Source organism: Pogona vitticeps, chromosome 2 (genome assembly GCF_051106095.1).
Source record: "Pogona vitticeps strain Pit_001003342236 chromosome 2, PviZW2.1, whole genome shotgun sequence".
Lineage (NCBI taxonomy): Eukaryota > Metazoa > Chordata > Lepidosauria > Squamata > Agamidae > Pogona > Pogona vitticeps.
The window spans coordinates 121,188,197-121,205,085 of NC_135784.1; the positions used below are offsets into that span (position 1 = coordinate 121,188,197).

Here is a 16,889-nt window from a genome sequence, read left to right on the forward strand (position 1 = left end):
GCTATCTTCATAGTCTGGTTGTTAAAGCTGAGTTGCAGAAGAAACTTTGACTCCAACCTTGATGTCAAGACCCATTGGTCCTTTTGACAACCTCCTCGTGGAATTGGGAGCAGAAAGAATGAGTAATTGGATGAAAAAGGAAGATGTCACTTTGATACATCTATAGTTCCTGAAGGATATTTCCCAGTCAAGAATAATCACCTAACAGCTTAAAATAAAGCAGGAAGCCTTATGCTTCCTGCCTCACCAGTATGACATATTCTTGAGTCTGAATGTCTGTGTCTATTTTTGCTATAAGTATCCTTCCTTCCTTCCTTCCTTCCTTCCTTCCTTCCTTCCTTCCTCCCTCCCTCCCTCCCTCCCTCCTTCCTTCCTTCCTTCCTTCCTTCCTTCCTTCCTTCCTTCCTTCCTTCCTTCCTTCCTTCCTTTCCTCGCAACAACAACTGTTCATTTCTCAGCAATATTGTTTGGAATTATAAAAAAAAAAAACCTGAATACCCAAACAAATGGAATTAAAGTGTCAATCATTCTTCAACCCACCCCTTGGATGTTCAAGAATTTTTGACATTGATTTGCAAGCACAAACTTGCACCCTTGTACTAACCAAAGCTGGTCTGATTAAAGGATAGCACCTTTTTTGCCACACTTTGCCTCTTAGCAAAATTGAACAGATCTGTGTGCTTGCAAAGTAGTCTATTTTTCCCCAACCATTTTCAGTTTAAAACAAATTGGCACAGTTGTCTTTAAATTAGAAAAAACAAAACCACTCTGCCTCTTTTCCAATTTATGCCTGTGCCAGGTAGCTATGGCAGAAAGCTGTTCATCTGAACACCGCAGCAGTAAGGGAAGAGCTGCTTGACCTTCAATGTGAATCCCTTCCAAATAACTTTTTTTCCAGTTGCTTTTCTTCAAATGATATCCCATCTCTCTCTATCTTTCTTTCCCTCCCCCCTCTTTCTCATCCCCTTGAAGACAAAATGTGCTGTTGGGGCAACTTTGAGCAAGCAAGAAGAATTAAAGCATCTCTCACCTTGTAAACCTGGGCTAGAAACAAACCCACCAAAATCAGATGGGGTTTGTGTGGAAACATATTGCTTGTCCAGGTGTGATGTGTAATGCCCAATGCAAACAAAGCATGGCCTCTACTACAAACCTAAACATTCACATTTAACAAGGCCACCAAGAATTTGTTTCATTTTGTTTTGTTTTTTGGACAAAATGTATGATGTCTGCTGTACATCAGTCTGATGAAGAATTGCTTTTCAAGCTGATTGCATTTAAATGTTGTGTTAGAAAATGTGTTGTGTGAACAAGTGAGGTATTTATACCACTCTTTTGCTCTTTACTATATATTTTTTTAAATCATGATATTCAGCAACCACATCTCGAGAAGTAGGAAAGCCAAAGGATTGTTATTTTCCAAGGGAGATATTAGTCTGGGAAGTGCAAATCAGATTGGTTTCTGTAATATGGTGGACCAAATGAAATCAGTTTTAACTCACACCATGACTTGAATTACCTCCAGTGATGTTAATGCTTGACACAAAATACAAGTCATTTGGATTTATTATGAAACATAAGGTGACATTATTACAAAGCCGTTGTAAAGCCACAATATATTTCTACAAAGCATTTAAGAACCAAAATAATTATTATTTTGCAACTATGAAAACAAATACCATATTCAAATCTTCTTCCTTTTGCCTACATAAGAAGATCCAAGAAGTCATCTGTGCAGAAAGCAAAACATCAGGGAAAGGGTCCAAACCCAGTTATCTCAAGGTTAACATTGGAGTGACTTATTAAGTGATATTTTGGATGTAGGCCATCACTGACAGCAAAACTGTACAGTTGTAATACAGATTTTATACATAAAAGTGGAGAGTTCTGGCTTTGATCATTTTAAAAAGATACATTCAAAAACAAGCCTTGCCATTTTTACAGCAGTCCCATCTTTCCATATTTTTCTACTTAATCGTTATATTATTATGCCAAAATGCAGAAATAATGGATGGATCAAATACATTCAACTGCATAACCAGGTTCCCCTCCACCCAAAAGTAGTATTTCCATAGTCATACTATATCATATCAAGCTATATATATATATCACTCTATTAAAACTATGGTTGTATATTTACAACTGTGTGCATATATATATAAAATATAATATACATTCTTTATTATAAGGAAGGAAGAAAATAATTGCACATACTGTAATAACAAATTATAAGGTAGGATTCTATATTTCAAAGTGCCTGATTACTAACAGTGTAAAATTAAAATGTAAAAGGTTATTCCTTTTCTTTATGCTTCCTCAATAAATGAACAACAGTTCATCATGTACCTCTCTTCACAAGGCAATGTAGGAGTTATTTTAGTAAAACTCAACTTGTCTCTCTGGGGAGGGAAATATGACAGGCCCCACTCCCTTTGCAGTTATTTTGTGAAAGAATGAAAACCACCTGCAGTTCTTCTCCTGCTTTCCAGCACATACTAAAGCAATAGTAGAACTGGATCATCACCATCATAATTTTAGAATTGCAGATTGGACCCTATAATCAAGTCCAGCCCCTGTCAAGGAGGCACAGTGGGGAATCAAACTCCCAACCTCTGGTTTTGCAGCCAGATGCCTAAACCAATGAACTATAGAGCTCATAATTTATTTATTTATTTATTTTATTTTATTTTTTGGACTTATATACCGCCCCATAGTGCTACAAGCACTCTCTGGGCGGTTTACAATTTCATTATACAGGCTACACATTGGCCCCCCAGCAAGCTGGGTACTCATTTTACCGACCTCGGAAGGATGGAAGGCTGAGTCAACCTTGAGCCGGCTACCTGGGATTTGAACCCCAGGTCGTGTTTTAGGCTTAAACTCTCAAAAACCCCTGTCAGTATAGATAGTGGCCATGCCGGCCAGATGGTTCTGGAAGTTCTCATCCAAAAAGTAACTTTTCCAAACTCTGTTATGCAGTCTTCACTCACAATGTGTTTTGAATAGAATATACAGTGTATTGTGGGTTTTATTATATTATGGACTTTCAATCCAGTTTTTCCTAGAAGGAAAAAGTGTTGGGGATCAATTTGATTAGTAAAGTTTCCTTTAATTACAGTTATGCCAAGACATTCTCAAGATCATAACATCTAAAAAACGTGTAGCAAAAATACATGCTATAAAATTGTTCCACAATATGAAATACCTCCAGAACGAGATGAAAGAACTGTTCAACTTGATGGCAATACTTTGTACTGAAATATTATGTAAAAAGAGATGCAAAATATATATGCAAGCAAACAGAATGCCAAGGCCAACAGTTGACATTTCAACTTCTTTCAAGCAATTCAAATATTTCAGTGCTAGTCTTTTTCGTTTAAATGATGGAATGCACAGCATCCCTTAAAAAAAAACAAGAAAGGTGGTGTGGTTCACATGTGATGCTCAACTGTAGTGCAACATTATGAGAACATGCCTAGCCTCCACCTTTGGGGTCTGACACTCCCCACATGCGCGTACACACGCACAGAGCTCTCCTCCTTTCCCCAGGAGGGGAAATTTGGAAGCTTAGATTTACATTCTTTTAACCATGGTTTGTTATATCACAGGAGCATGAGGGGAAGTCATTAAATACAATTTTTTATTTGCTGGAAACAAGTCAGCTCAGACCATGGGCTATGAAAATTGATTATTAAACAGGTATGATAGTTAAAATAAACTGCAGTTTAGCACCTGGATGGTCAACCCTGCTGCGTCCCAGGGCTCCTTTATACTGTACAGTCTTAGTTGGTGCACTGAGGTCCATTCCTTCCTGGAGAAGGCAGATTTGGCCATAATAATCTCTGCCTTAATTATGACCTAGTTAGATTGCTGCAGTGTCCTCTGTGTGGAGTGGCTCCTAAAGAATGTTTTGAAACTGCATTTAATACGAAATGCAGTAGCCAGACTCCTCTGGCCTTTGCTTTGTTGCTCAAATTGTATTTGTCTTGAATCAACTGCATTGACTTCTGATTTGTTTCTGAGTGCAATTCAACCTGCTGGTTCTTAAAGCATTAAATAGCTGCTGCCTAGGGCATCCCAGGATCTGTATTGCAATAAAGTCACTTTTCACCTCTGAATTGAAATACCACCTGTGCATAGTTAACTACAATAAACGTGAACTGCAGCCATCTGAAGTTATGTTTCCCACTCTCCACCTGCAGGTAGATTCCAAAACAGAAAGAGAGTTGAAAAGGTGACAAATGTGGACAGGGAAACTATTTCCTGGAGGGAATGAACTGATGAGGAAGCAGCTTTCTTCCAGATCCCTCTCTGTAACTATCCCCTGCTGTCAGGTTCGAACCATGACTTAGTCTAGATAATGTGTAATTACCTCAGATTGCACATCAACTAGAACTTCACTGCAGAACAATAATGCAATCAATGCCACTGTAGAATAAAAACATTCATAATATTATTACAGTATCCAAAACTATGAACAGCTTTATGTCCAGTGTTTACCAACATAATGCCCATCACCTTATACCCCACAGCCTTTAATCTGTAACATCACTCCTAATTACTCTACTCAGGCTAAAATCCTACATATACCTACCTGAGAATAAGCTCTACTGAACAGAGTGGCACACATTGTTGAATACATGTGTACAGGGTTGTTCCCAGTGAATCACGAGTGTGGATTATTTTCAGTTATGCACAGAAAGGGGTGGAAATGACACTCTTCCCCACCTTGATCAGGAGATGATGAATGCTATTTTGTATGAGTCTGTATGAGTCTAAATAGCTCAATAAAGACTTTAGAGAGCACACATTCCTGAAATATTTAAATAACAGCTCTAGCATAAGATGGTTTTTTTCACTTAAATTGGTAGGACTAAACTATAATCCCAGGTACAGTTACCTGGGAATAAGACCAAATAAATTCTGCAAACATATACCTGTTCACATAATTTGTACATTTGTGTTCATATGTACAAAGTGGTATCTCTGCCATAAAAGTGCACTATCTGAATTTGTACTTGGCAGCACTATGTTTGGAACAGTCACGTCATAATAAAACTGAATTAATTAATCCTGGACATTGCCCCTGAGTTGTTTAGCAAGCTAGCTACAACATGAAGCACATTAACAGAAGAACTTGTTCTACCAATCACCCTCTGTAGGGTAGAAGCATTATGTGGATTGTGTCTTTCATGTGCTACAGGTCTTGTCTGCTGGTGGTATCTTAAAAATGCAGAAGCAGTCTACATTCACAGTGACCAGAGTTCTACAATCTTCCTTTGGCCAAAGTCATTAAGTCCGGCAAATCGTTTTAGTTCTGTGTCACGCTACAGTCTGTACTCATCAGTTGGCTTGATGATCACTTCGAAGATGCATTGCAGTAGGTTCAAAAAACTGAAAGGAAAAATTCAAAGGAAAATTCAGTCAAATACTCCCTAAAGGGCAATCAATCAGCCACACAGTTACTATTGATTTTCATTTGTCTCAGAAAGCTCAAATCAGAAGCATATTGTATAGAAGAATCATAGCTGTCTTGACTCAATATAGCCTCATAGTAACTGTGCATGGCAGTGACATTGTGGGTTAAAAACTCACACACACACTTTTCCCAGCTTGATAAGGGCTTACATTCCTCATGCTAGTAATGGTTTAGCTCACACTGTTAAAAACGATATAGCAAAAAAGAGGTGGTTTAACTTATTTACTTTTTTTCAAATCAAAGCAATAACCATAGTGGCCAAAACCAAATCATTTCTGAGAATTAAAGGAAACCCGCTGAATCAGAGGAACGTAACGTAAGTACTAATTTACAAAGTTTCTACAGACTATGTAGAGCTGTAATTGGGACAAACAACTGGATACAAGTCAATATATTCCTTACACATTACACATGTGAAATATTAAGAAAACACGATAATATGTTCCATGTAGCTGGATCAGAAGAAGAGTAAAGTAATATATTCTGCTTTACAGTTAGCATTACTATTACAGCACAGTGCAAATGTACATTGTCCCCTTACCCCACACTTAGTCCACAGAGGCAGATGTCTCAAGTCCAAAGCCTAAAAGCAACTGGCTACTTGTCTTTAATTTCCTTTCCCATTAACAAAGGTATGGCAGCGCTGCATTTCAACTGTGAAGTAACGAGGTAAAACTTCCCTCCTTTTGCAGTGTAGCTTTTTGACTACTTCTATAGTCTCTGGGGCAGGACTTCATAAAATGGGGAATGAAAAGTATGTTGTGGTTCAAGTGCTGGTTTCTGCAGTACCTCGTGCTCTACTGTGGGTGTTAAGGGAAGAATAAAGTGGCTGCGAAGAGAGCATCCTTATCCCCCCATAGGCACATACTATTCAGAATTTTCAAAAAGTAACTGAAAGTACCTATTCTAGTAACTTTCAAGAAACAAGGAAGTAAAATGTCAATTTTTGAATGTGGCTATAATGGAACTACTTTTTGGAAATGATTGTAGCTGTTTACTTCTTAAAGCCAGTGGGCTCATCATTACTATTTGGAGAATTGCATGGAACACTGTGACTCTTAAGCCTTCTTCTTGCAGACAGCTTTTCAGCAGTGATGCACCTTTAGGGGAAAATGCTCCCCACAGGTTAGTGACAAACCGTTCACAAGCCTCAGCAGCAGTGTAAGGTCTGGAAAAATTCCCCATGTGTTATGAGTGTTAGTGAATGAAGGCATGGCCTGGTGGGAATTATGATACAATTTGTTGCCTACCTAGCAAACATTATTTTTTCTCCCCTGTTTCTGAGTTATATTATCTAGTAATCAGGTTTTACTGAGAGTTTTTGTGCATTTACTAAGATTCCCCTTGTAACTATTTCTACAATCAGCTAGTGAATAGTTTTGCCCTCCCTCCCACTCTGTCATCACAATGCTCTGCCCTGAACCCAAGGGAGTCAACTGGCAACTGTAAAGTGGCCAAACATTTGCACTGATAAGGACTTGAGGCTTATGTAGGGGAAAGAGTTAGGCAAAGCCTCGGGCCAAGGTAACCCAACTGGGTTAATTCCGAACATAGTCAGGATTGGGCTTGGAATAAATCAAGGCCATATTTTCCTGACTCCAAATTTGCTTATTTGTGATTGCATCCTGTAAATTTCATTTTGACTTTAGGTATCACCATTATGTTCAGGTGGGCAGGTTGGCTACAGTCCACCAAACAACATGCTAAATAAAATTTGTTATTTTTAAAGATCTCAAAAGAATCACTGTTAATTTTGCTGCCACAAACTGACAAAAGCTACACCTTGGAAAAATCAATTAAAATTAAGCACTCTCATGTTCTTCTGACTTAGTGGGAGCAATATCGTTCATTCGTTTAATCGTTTAGTTGTGTACGACTCTTCGTGACCCCATGGACCAGAGCACGCCAGGCCCTCCTATCTTCCAATGCCTCCCGTAATTGTTTCAAATTCATGTTGGTAGCTTCGCAGACACTGTCCAGCCATCTCACCCTCGGTCATCCCCTTCTCCTCTTGCCCTCACACTTTCTTAAAATCAAGGACTTTTCCAAGGAGTCTTCTCTTCTCATGAGATGGCCAAAGTACTGGAGCCTCAGCTTCAGGATCTGTCCTTCCAGTGAGCACTCAGGGTTGATTTCCTTTAGAATTGATAGGTTTGTTCTCCTTGCAGTCCAGAGGACTCTCAAGATCCTCCTCCAGCACCACAGTTCAAAGGCATCAATTCTTCGGCAGTCTGCTTTCTTTATGGTCCAGCTCTCACTTCCATACATCACAACAGGAAAAACCATAGCTTTGACTATTCGGACTTTTGTTGGCAAGGTGATGTCTGCTTTTTAAGATGCTGTCAAGGTTTGTCATCGCTTTCCTCCCAAGAAGCAGGCGTCTTTTAATTTCGCGGCTGCTGTCTCCATCTGCATGGAGCCCAAGACAATAAAATCTGTCACTGCCTCCATATCTTCCCCTTCTATTTCCCAGGAGGTGATGGGACCAGTGGCCATGATCTTAGTTTTTTTATGTTGAGTTTCAGACTGGTTTTTGCACTCTCCTCTTTCACCCTCATTACAAGGTTCTTTAATTCCTCCTCATTTTCTGCCATCAGAGTGGTATCATCTGCATATCAGAGGTTGTTGATATTTCTTCCGGCAATCTTAATTCCAGTCCAGCCTTCCGCATGATGTATTCTGCATATAAGTTAAATAAGCTGGGGGACAATATACAGCCTTGTCGTACTCCTTTCCCAATTTTGAACCAATCAGTTGTTCCATATCCAGTTCTAACTGTTGCTTCCTGTCCCACATATAGGTTTCTCAGGAGATAGATAAGGTGATCAGGCACTCCCATTTCTTTAAGGACTTGCCATAGTTTGCTGTGGTCCACACAGTCAAAAACTTTTGCATAAATGAAGCAGAAGTAGATGTTTTTCTGGAACTCTCTGGTTTTCTCTATAATCCAGCGCATGTTAGCATTTTGGTCTCTAGTTCCTCTGCCCCTTCGGAATCCAACTTCTACTTCTGGGAGTTCTCAGTCCGCATACTGCCTTGGAGGATTTTGAGCATAACCTTGCTAGCTTGTGAAATTAGTGCAATTATACGGTAGTTGGAGCATTCTTTGGGATTGGGATGTAGACTGATCTTTTCCAGTCCTCTGGCCACTGTTGAGTTTTCCAAACTTGCTGGCATATTGAATGTAGCACCTTAACAGCATCATCTTTTAAGATTTTAAATAGTTCAACTGGAATGTCATCACCGCCACTGGCCTTGTTGTTAGCCAGGCTTTCTAGGGCCCACTTGACTTCACTCTCCAGGATGTCTGGCTCAAGGTCAGCAACTACATTGTCTGGGTCGTCTGGGATATCCAAATCTTTCTGATATAATTCCTCTGTGTATTCTTGCCACCTCTTCTTGATGTCTTCTGATTCTGTTAGGTCCCTCTCATTTTTGTCCTTTATCATGTCCATCTTTTCACAAAATGTTCCTCTAATATCTCCAATTTTCCTGAACAGATCTCTGGTTTTTCCTTTTCTGTTATTTTCCTCTATTTCTTTGCATTGTTCATTTAAGAAGGCCCTCTTGTCTCTCCTTGCTATTCTTTGGAAGTCTGCATTCAGTTTTCTGTAGCTTTCCCTATCTCCCTTGCATTTTGTTTCCCTTCTCCTCTCTGCTATTTCTAAGGCCTCGTTGGACAGCCACTTTGCTTTCTTGCATTTCCTTTTCTTTGGGATGGTTTTTGTTGCTGCCTCCTGTACAATGTTACGAGCCTCTGTCCAAAGTTCTTCAGGCACTCTGTCCACCAAATCTAGTTCCTTAAATTTGTTCTTTACTTTCACTATGTATTCATAAGGGATTTGGTTTAGATTATACCAGAGTAGCCCTGTGGTTTTTCCTACTCTCTTCAGTTTAAGCTTGAATTTTGCTATGAGAAGCTGATGATCAGAGCCACAATCAGCTCCAGGTCTTGTTTTTGCTGACTGTATAGAGCTTCTCCATCTTTGGTTGCAGAGAATACAATCAATCTGATTTCAATATTGCCCATCTGGTGATTTCCACATATAGAGTCACCTCCTGTGTTGTTGGAAAAGAGTGTTTGTGATGACCAGCTTGTTCTCTTGACAAAACTCTATTAGCCTTTACCCTGATTTGTTCTGAACTCCAAGGCCAAACTTCCCTGTTGTTCCTTTTATCTCTTGGCTCCCTACTTTAGCATTCCAGTCCCCTAGAATGAGAAGAACATCTTTCTTTGGTGTCAGTTCTAGAAGGTGTTGTAAATCTTCATAAAATTGTTCAATTTCAGTCTCCTCAGCAATGCTGGTTGGTGCATAAACTTGGATTATTGTGATGTTGAAAGGTCTGCCTTGGATTCAAATTGACATCATTCTATCATTTTTTAGATTGTATCCCATTACAGCTTTTCCCACTCTTTTGTTGACTATGAGGGCTGTTCCATTCCTTCTACGGGATTCTTGCCCACAATAGTAGATATGATAATCATCTGAGCTGAATTCGCCCATTCCTGTCCATTTTAGTTCGCTGATGCCCAGGATGTTGATGTTTAATCTTGCCATCTCCTGTTTGACCACAACCAGCTTCCCAAGGATCATAGATCTTACATTCCAGGTTCCTATGCAGTATTTTTCTTTGCAGCATTGGACTTTCCTTTCACTTCCAGGCACGTCCACAGCTGAGCATCCTTTCGGCTTTGGCACAACCACTTCATTAGCTCTGGAGCTACTTGTACTTGTCCTCCACTCTTCCTCAGTAGCATGTTGGACGCCTTTCGACCTGAGGGGCCCATCTTCCAGTGTCATATCTTTTAACCTTTTGTTTCTGATCATGGGGCGTTCTTGGCAAAGATACTGGAGTGGCATTGCCATTTCCTACTGCAGGTGGATTGCGTTTAGTCAGAACTCTCCACTATGTCCTGTCCGTCTTGGGTGTCCCCGCACGGCATAGCCCATAGCTTCTCTGAGTTACTCAAGCCCCTTCGCCACGACAAGGTAGCAATCCATGAAGGGAAGGGGGAGCAATATACATGGTCCCATCTCTCCCACTGAAATCAAATAAGCACAACACTGGCTGGGTTGCAAACATGAATCTGATTATTCTGTTCTTTCTTTCTTTCTTTCTTCCTTTCTTCCTTCCTTTCTTCCTTCCTTCCTTCCTTTCTTTTTTTTTTCTGGTTTTGATTCCTGTGTAATTCTTGACACGATGTGGTAACCACAAGCAGCCCCAAACTAACAATTTAAATCACTTACCTTCCAAACTAAATTCTATTTTAAAATGCTTTCAGTGTGTAAACTGCTATCTGATTGCTTACTACAGGTATTCTGTCAAATCGTCTGAAACTATGTTGCTCTCTACAGATGTGAATCTGTCAGAATCACAGCCAAAGCAGATGCTGTTTTAAAGACAGGACAAACAGTCTTGAATTTTTCCAATTTTAAACTAAGCTAAATGCAATGATCCTACTCTTGGTAGCAACTGTAACATGTGTGGCAAATCCAGATCAGTCCTACCATCTCTACATTTTATATTGAAAAATAATAACTTGTTGCTCTATATGTTTACTTCTGCTCTTCAATCAAGGCTTAAAGAATAGTGGACTTAAAGGCTGACTAGGATCCTAGTGGGGGAAGGGTAAAAATTGCACACATACATTCTCATGCCAAAGCCCTGATACATTTACTGTGCTTTGAAATGGGAAGTAGCACGCTGGTGTTAATATTTTCCAGATTAGGTCTTTATGATGACATCATGTCTCATTCATTGAATGCTATGGCTGGTTTGTGTGTGCGTGCAAGGGGTTAGAAAACATAATCTCTCATTCAGAATCTTCCCATGTTTGTCCACTATTTCTATCATCTCTTTTTTTCTACTGCAGGAAATCCATTAAGGAGAGCAAGATGGAACAGCTGCCTAGTGCCTTTTAGCTGGGAGCAGCAGCAGCCCTGCGTGTGGAAGAATCTATCTGCCTACACCCAGTGCTCCACAACGGATGAGCCTCAGAGTTCTCTTCCCCTCCTCTCCTCTGCACAACACCACAAACTTGTTCCCAAGGAGTTCCTGAACTATGTTTTAAGCAGCTAAAGGCAGGATTCACTTTCTCCTTAATCCACTGGTGGAAACAGATTTCACCAAGAAGTAGACAGTAAAATAGTGTATTTTGAGAGACGTAACAAAAGACTTTCTAGCAAATTATCTCAGAGCCAAGGATTTGGCTGTTAATTTCAAATCAATATATGGATTTTAGCCTCTCTTTATTTTAGCTTATTCCTATTCCTGCCTCATTTGATTTCCTGCCCCCACTTTGGTGTTTGTTCCTTTTCTCCCAAGTTTCACTCCCCATTTATTATTACCCTGTTCCTCCTCCACCTATCACTAGGTCATATGTCAAGATTTTCCTATGTTCCCTTTTTTATTGGGATTTTTTAAAACCTTCGGTGCACTTTTTATAGCGTCTATCCTACCTTCTATCCTTCCTTCAAGAAGGTTTCCCTGTCCTTTTTCTGGTCCTGTTTCCACTCACTCCTCATTCTGCACAACTCCCCACTTTTGTTTATGATGATGCTTCACTCCCCAACCATACAGTGCAAAGTTTATTCTGAGCAAACCTAGCCCTTTGCTTTACCTGAGAAACTCAGCTGTTATTTGTTATTGACTCACAGCATATCCTTGAAATTTAACAACATCATAACAGTTCAGCCAAAGACTGGACAACTATTTGTATTACTTCTAAAATCAATGTTCTCTCATCCTTAATTTTGTATTCACAGAAGCAATCTCTTTTAACAGAAATGATGTGGGAGAGGGGAATTCTTTCGCCATCCCTCTCTGTATCTGGCTTGTGCCTGTCTGTGCTAATTTGCCAAGTAATCGACATCACTGTGATTATCAGAAAAGTGTGTTTAGAATAGATAAATTATGAAACGTGGCACTGGTATATAGTGGTACATTCCATCTAAATTAACTACAAACTGATCTTATGTAGAAGAGGGTGTCTGCCCTCTTACACCAATGATTTTAATACTGTATCTCAATTCTACTCTTTATAAATACTGTATTGCCATGCATGGCTCTGCAATTAAACATCTGTCAGCTTTTCAATATTAATCCCACATTTTTCCAGAGAAAAAATGTGATGGTCAGAGCCTGACAACCCCAAGGTCCTGTGCTCCAAATGCTACTACCATGAGTAATATCACCACAAATAGCATGTTTTGAACTAGCCACAATATCCACATAAATTATACCAGGGATAACAACAAGCAGGATTCTTAAATAATGCAGTAATCCAAGAAATCTTCCAGTGCACTTCTGATGCTGATCCTGAGACTCTCAGGTAGCGCCATACTGTTAGAAGATGCTCTGTTTTCACCATATTCCTGTCTTGTGGCAAACACAGTGGGCTCAAAGAAGAATTTAATTGTATTAAAAATGGCAGTTCTGTCAGTGTCCAGAGGTATTAACATATTTAGGTAAAGGTTCCCCTTGACATTTATTCCAGTCATGTCCGACTCTAGGGGGAGGTGCTCATCCCCGTTTCCAAGCCATAGAGCCAGCGTTTGTCAAAAGACAGTTTCCATGGTCACGTGGCCAGTGCAACTAGGCACGGAACACTGTTACCTTCCCACCGAGGTGGTACCTATTTATCTACTCGCATTTTGCATGCTTTCGAAATGCTAGGTTGGCGGGAGCTGGGACAAGCAACGGGCACTCACTCCGTCACATGGATTTGATTTTATGACTGCTGGTCTTCCAACCTTGCAGCACAGAGGCTTCTGCACTCTATGTGGAAATCCAATACTAAGAATTGAGAAAAAGCCCTTTTTGTGGAAACAGTGGGCAGAATGTGGTATATAAACCTTAGACCACTTAATAGGTACAGATGATGAATTTATATCTTTTTCCATTCTACATTCTAAATATAACCTATCTGCAACCACACAATGGCAATATCTTCGACTCCAACACCTTTTGGTGTCTGTTTTTGGCCCATCTGCAATGAGTGCTTTGGAATCTCCCAGACTGTTAGAGGCAATTATTGGATCTAATGAGAAACCTAAACCAATAGCTACAGTGTATAAATACTTATAAAATAGATATTCAAGAACTTAAAGAAATATGGAAAAGGGAATTGGAGAGTAAAATACAAGCTAAGCATTGGAATACTAGATTCTATAAAAGATGTTTCCTTGGAGTTGAAATTGAGATTAATCCAACAAAAAATAGTATTTAGAATATATTTAGAATATATTGGACCCCCACAATGGCTATTTAGGATGAAATTCATAAATTCTGATAGATGTTGAAGATGCAATTGTAGAAACACATCCTTAATACTGGCAATGGTGCGGCTAAAAATATTGTAAATAAATAAATAAATAAATAAATAAATAAATAAATAAATAAATAAATAAATAAATACATACATACATACATACATACATACATACATACATACATACATACATACATACATACATACATACGGTTTGGACATGTCCGGTAACACACTTGTTTTGGGTAGAAGTTCTTACTTGTATTAATGTAGTTTTGGGGAAATCCCTGATATTTCATGATATTCACATTCTTTTAAATTATATTCCCACTGTATGGGGTCTAACAAAGGGTCAACGAAATTGGATTCTGAGAGCACTTGTGGTGTCAAAAAGACTTATATTAAAAGCCTGGGAAGATTAGCATCCTCCACCCTTCACACTTTGGTCGGAAGACCTGAGACAATTAGCTTCTTTTGAATGAATATCATACAGAAAGCAACTCTGTGTGGATATCTATGTAGATAGATGGAAGCCCTTCACTGGCTCATTGTAAATGCATAAGACAGTTTATTGCAAACGTATATAATACCATGTTATTTTGTATTGTATTGACCTTCTGTCTGTCTGTTTTGTTTTATTCTCTTGGTTCTGTTTTGCTCATTTTAAACTCTTTTTTTCTTTTTAGTGTAATTTAAGTTCATATTGCTATGTTAATAATGCAAAAAAACCAAAAAAGGGGGAGGATTTAATAGTAATAACTTCACTGGCCTAAATCCAACATTGTGCTACCATTAATACACTGCAATGCAATTTTCTTGTCTTCTCCCTCTCCCATTCCTTGAAAAACCTTGGAAACAGCATCCATAGGCTTTTGCAAAGCTATGGGGCAGGTTTTGGAAGTGCATGGCAACTATAGTGGAGAAGGGAGACTGACTCTCCCAATTCCACCGTCAAGAACAGTTCTGTCAGTGAATATGTCCTGCTGGATCTTGGCCAATGAAAAGGGATTTTCAGATTTAGAATGCTTACCCCATTCAGCCAAGCACGTAAGAGCAAAACCGCAATGTCTAATTTTCTGCTCTATGTGAAACGGGTTAATGTGCAGCTAAGAACTGGTAGAATTACAGGCTCATGGATTAAAATATATATCTGAATGACTGATATCATTTCCATTTTTTAAAAGTGTGCTGCTTAATAGGTATAATGTATGAAGTGCCAAAACGATGTTGTAGGCCAGTGTCCCCAGTGGACCAGTTGGGGTAGGTGGGGACTGTGCGTGGGGGGCAGGGGCCCCCCATGCTTGCAGGTGGGTGGGGCATGCTTGGAGAGGGGCAGGGCACCAGTGCATGCGGGTGGTAGGCCATGCGTGCAGGTGGGGTGCGTGGGAGGAGTGGGAGATCTGTCTCCACGGCCCGGTCCTGCCATGGATAGGCCACATGAGAAGTCAAGACAACAAACTGCCCCATATCCTCTGTCTCCTAGGGAACAGTATCTGTAACAGTATATAACTTACATCTTTCCCTCTTACCAGCTTATTAATACTTTGGCCTGGACCCTGAAGAAAGTTCAGTCAAAGTTCACTTTACTTCCACCCTAGAGTCATCTGCATCCATCAAAAAGTAATGCAAGTTTTTTTTTTAACATGAAATAAGCTTCAGCTAGAAGAAGGAGAAAACCAAATTAGGCTTCAATCCCGTTTGGCTCCTAGACTATGAGATGCACTCCCTTGAGCTGTGATTGGTTTTCACTCTGATTGATTTTAAGAAGAGAGTAAAAACACATTTTTAGGCTTGCATACAATGTTTACCTTGCCCTGCTGTGCTGTTTCTAATCAGTGTCTTTCTTTGATTTTAATGTTTTTTTAATGTATTTGCTTAATTGTAATTTTTTTCCAGTGGGTTTATATGATTTTATAATTTTTAGCTAAATGTGGTTTTATCTGTTTTGATTCTTTTAAAAGTTTGGAAGAGACTTTGAATGCTATCTCTTAGTAGTAAGATGGGGTATAAATGTGATAAACACATAATAAATAAATAAATGCCACTCCTCCAAGAGCCAACTTGTCAGTTAATTCAGAGTACAGAGCAGATCCATCCACATGCTTTTTCATGTGTGATTTTTTTATCACAACTGTATACAGTTCATCAAAGTTAACTTTAAGATACCAGTTGTATCATTCATTTCACTAATGCACCTTTAAGTTAACAAACTTAATTGATGGGTGCATTAGTGGCCAACTGAATACCAGATCAATCAAATGAGAAAGTGCTTCCAGAGGTTTCAATGCTGCATTTACCCTCATTCAGAATTGTATGTGGAGGGCAGTCCTGATTATATAAACTTTTATTTATAACCCTTATCTGCTTTCCCATCACCACTTACTTCTGTTTTCTTACCCCAAAAGATAGCATAGTTGGATAATCTCTTCTAATGGGAAGTACTGCGAGCATCTGGAAACACCCTCAGACTTCACCTGACTAAGAAATATTACTACTCACTTCCATGGTGTCTTTGGAAAGGTAAACCACCCAGTAGACTAGGTTGAATCCTGCAAATGCCACTGGAAAGAGAATCCTGGAGTACTGATCTATTTTACTTGGGCCTCCGAATCCTGGTGGTGGTAGTGGAGGAGGAGACGGTGGTGGCGGCTGCAGTGAAGGAAGAGATGCTCTTTGACCTTGAGATGGACTGTTGGACAATATGCTTGTTTCAGGGGATTGATCAATCTGAGAGGTCATGGAGTTCATTCGCTTCTTCAGGTTACAGTTGGAGTCTGAGTGCTGCAAGAAGACAACAGAGATGTGGCAAAATGTTGAAGGAAATCTAATTGTAAGATTGTATTTACAGCCTTGTTCTGTTTCTTGTTCTTCCACTTTTTATAATTTTCTCCTTACTGCTCTTTTGCAGCATGATCTAAAATGAACATGAAAGAAACAAGCACACAGACACAGAAAGGCACTGTCATCAAATCTATGTATGTGTGCTTCATCCCTCTGATCTCCATTGTTTGTCAGCAGGTTATGTTTGGTGAAATTTCTTTGACATGACATGGTATGAGAGAGCACTGTTTATGTAAGAAGGCAAAGCACACATTTATGTGTGTGTTTTAAATTATGATTGGAAAAGAAAGAAAGCTA

At 39.4% G+C, this 16,889-nt stretch overlaps 1 protein-coding gene across 4 annotated transcripts in view; it reads right to left on the minus strand.

Moving 5' to 3' along the window:
- Window positions 1–1,548: 1,548 nt before the first annotated feature.
- Window positions 1,549–16,889, minus strand: part of GABRA6 (gamma-aminobutyric acid type A receptor subunit alpha6) — a 52,743-nt gene continuing 37,402 nt past the window's right edge. For all 4 annotated transcript variants that reach the window (XM_072990288.2, XM_020808376.3, XM_020808375.3 and 1 more), the window contains 2 exons: window positions 16,251–16,532; window positions 1,549–5,394 (listed from right to left, as the gene is read on the minus strand). In XM_072990288.2, coding sequence (XP_072846389.2) covers window positions 5,344–5,394; window positions 16,251–16,532 — 333 coding nt within the window. In that variant the 3' untranslated portion in view covers window positions 1,549–5,343. The remainder of the gene's footprint in view (window positions 5,395–16,250; window positions 16,533–16,889) is intronic.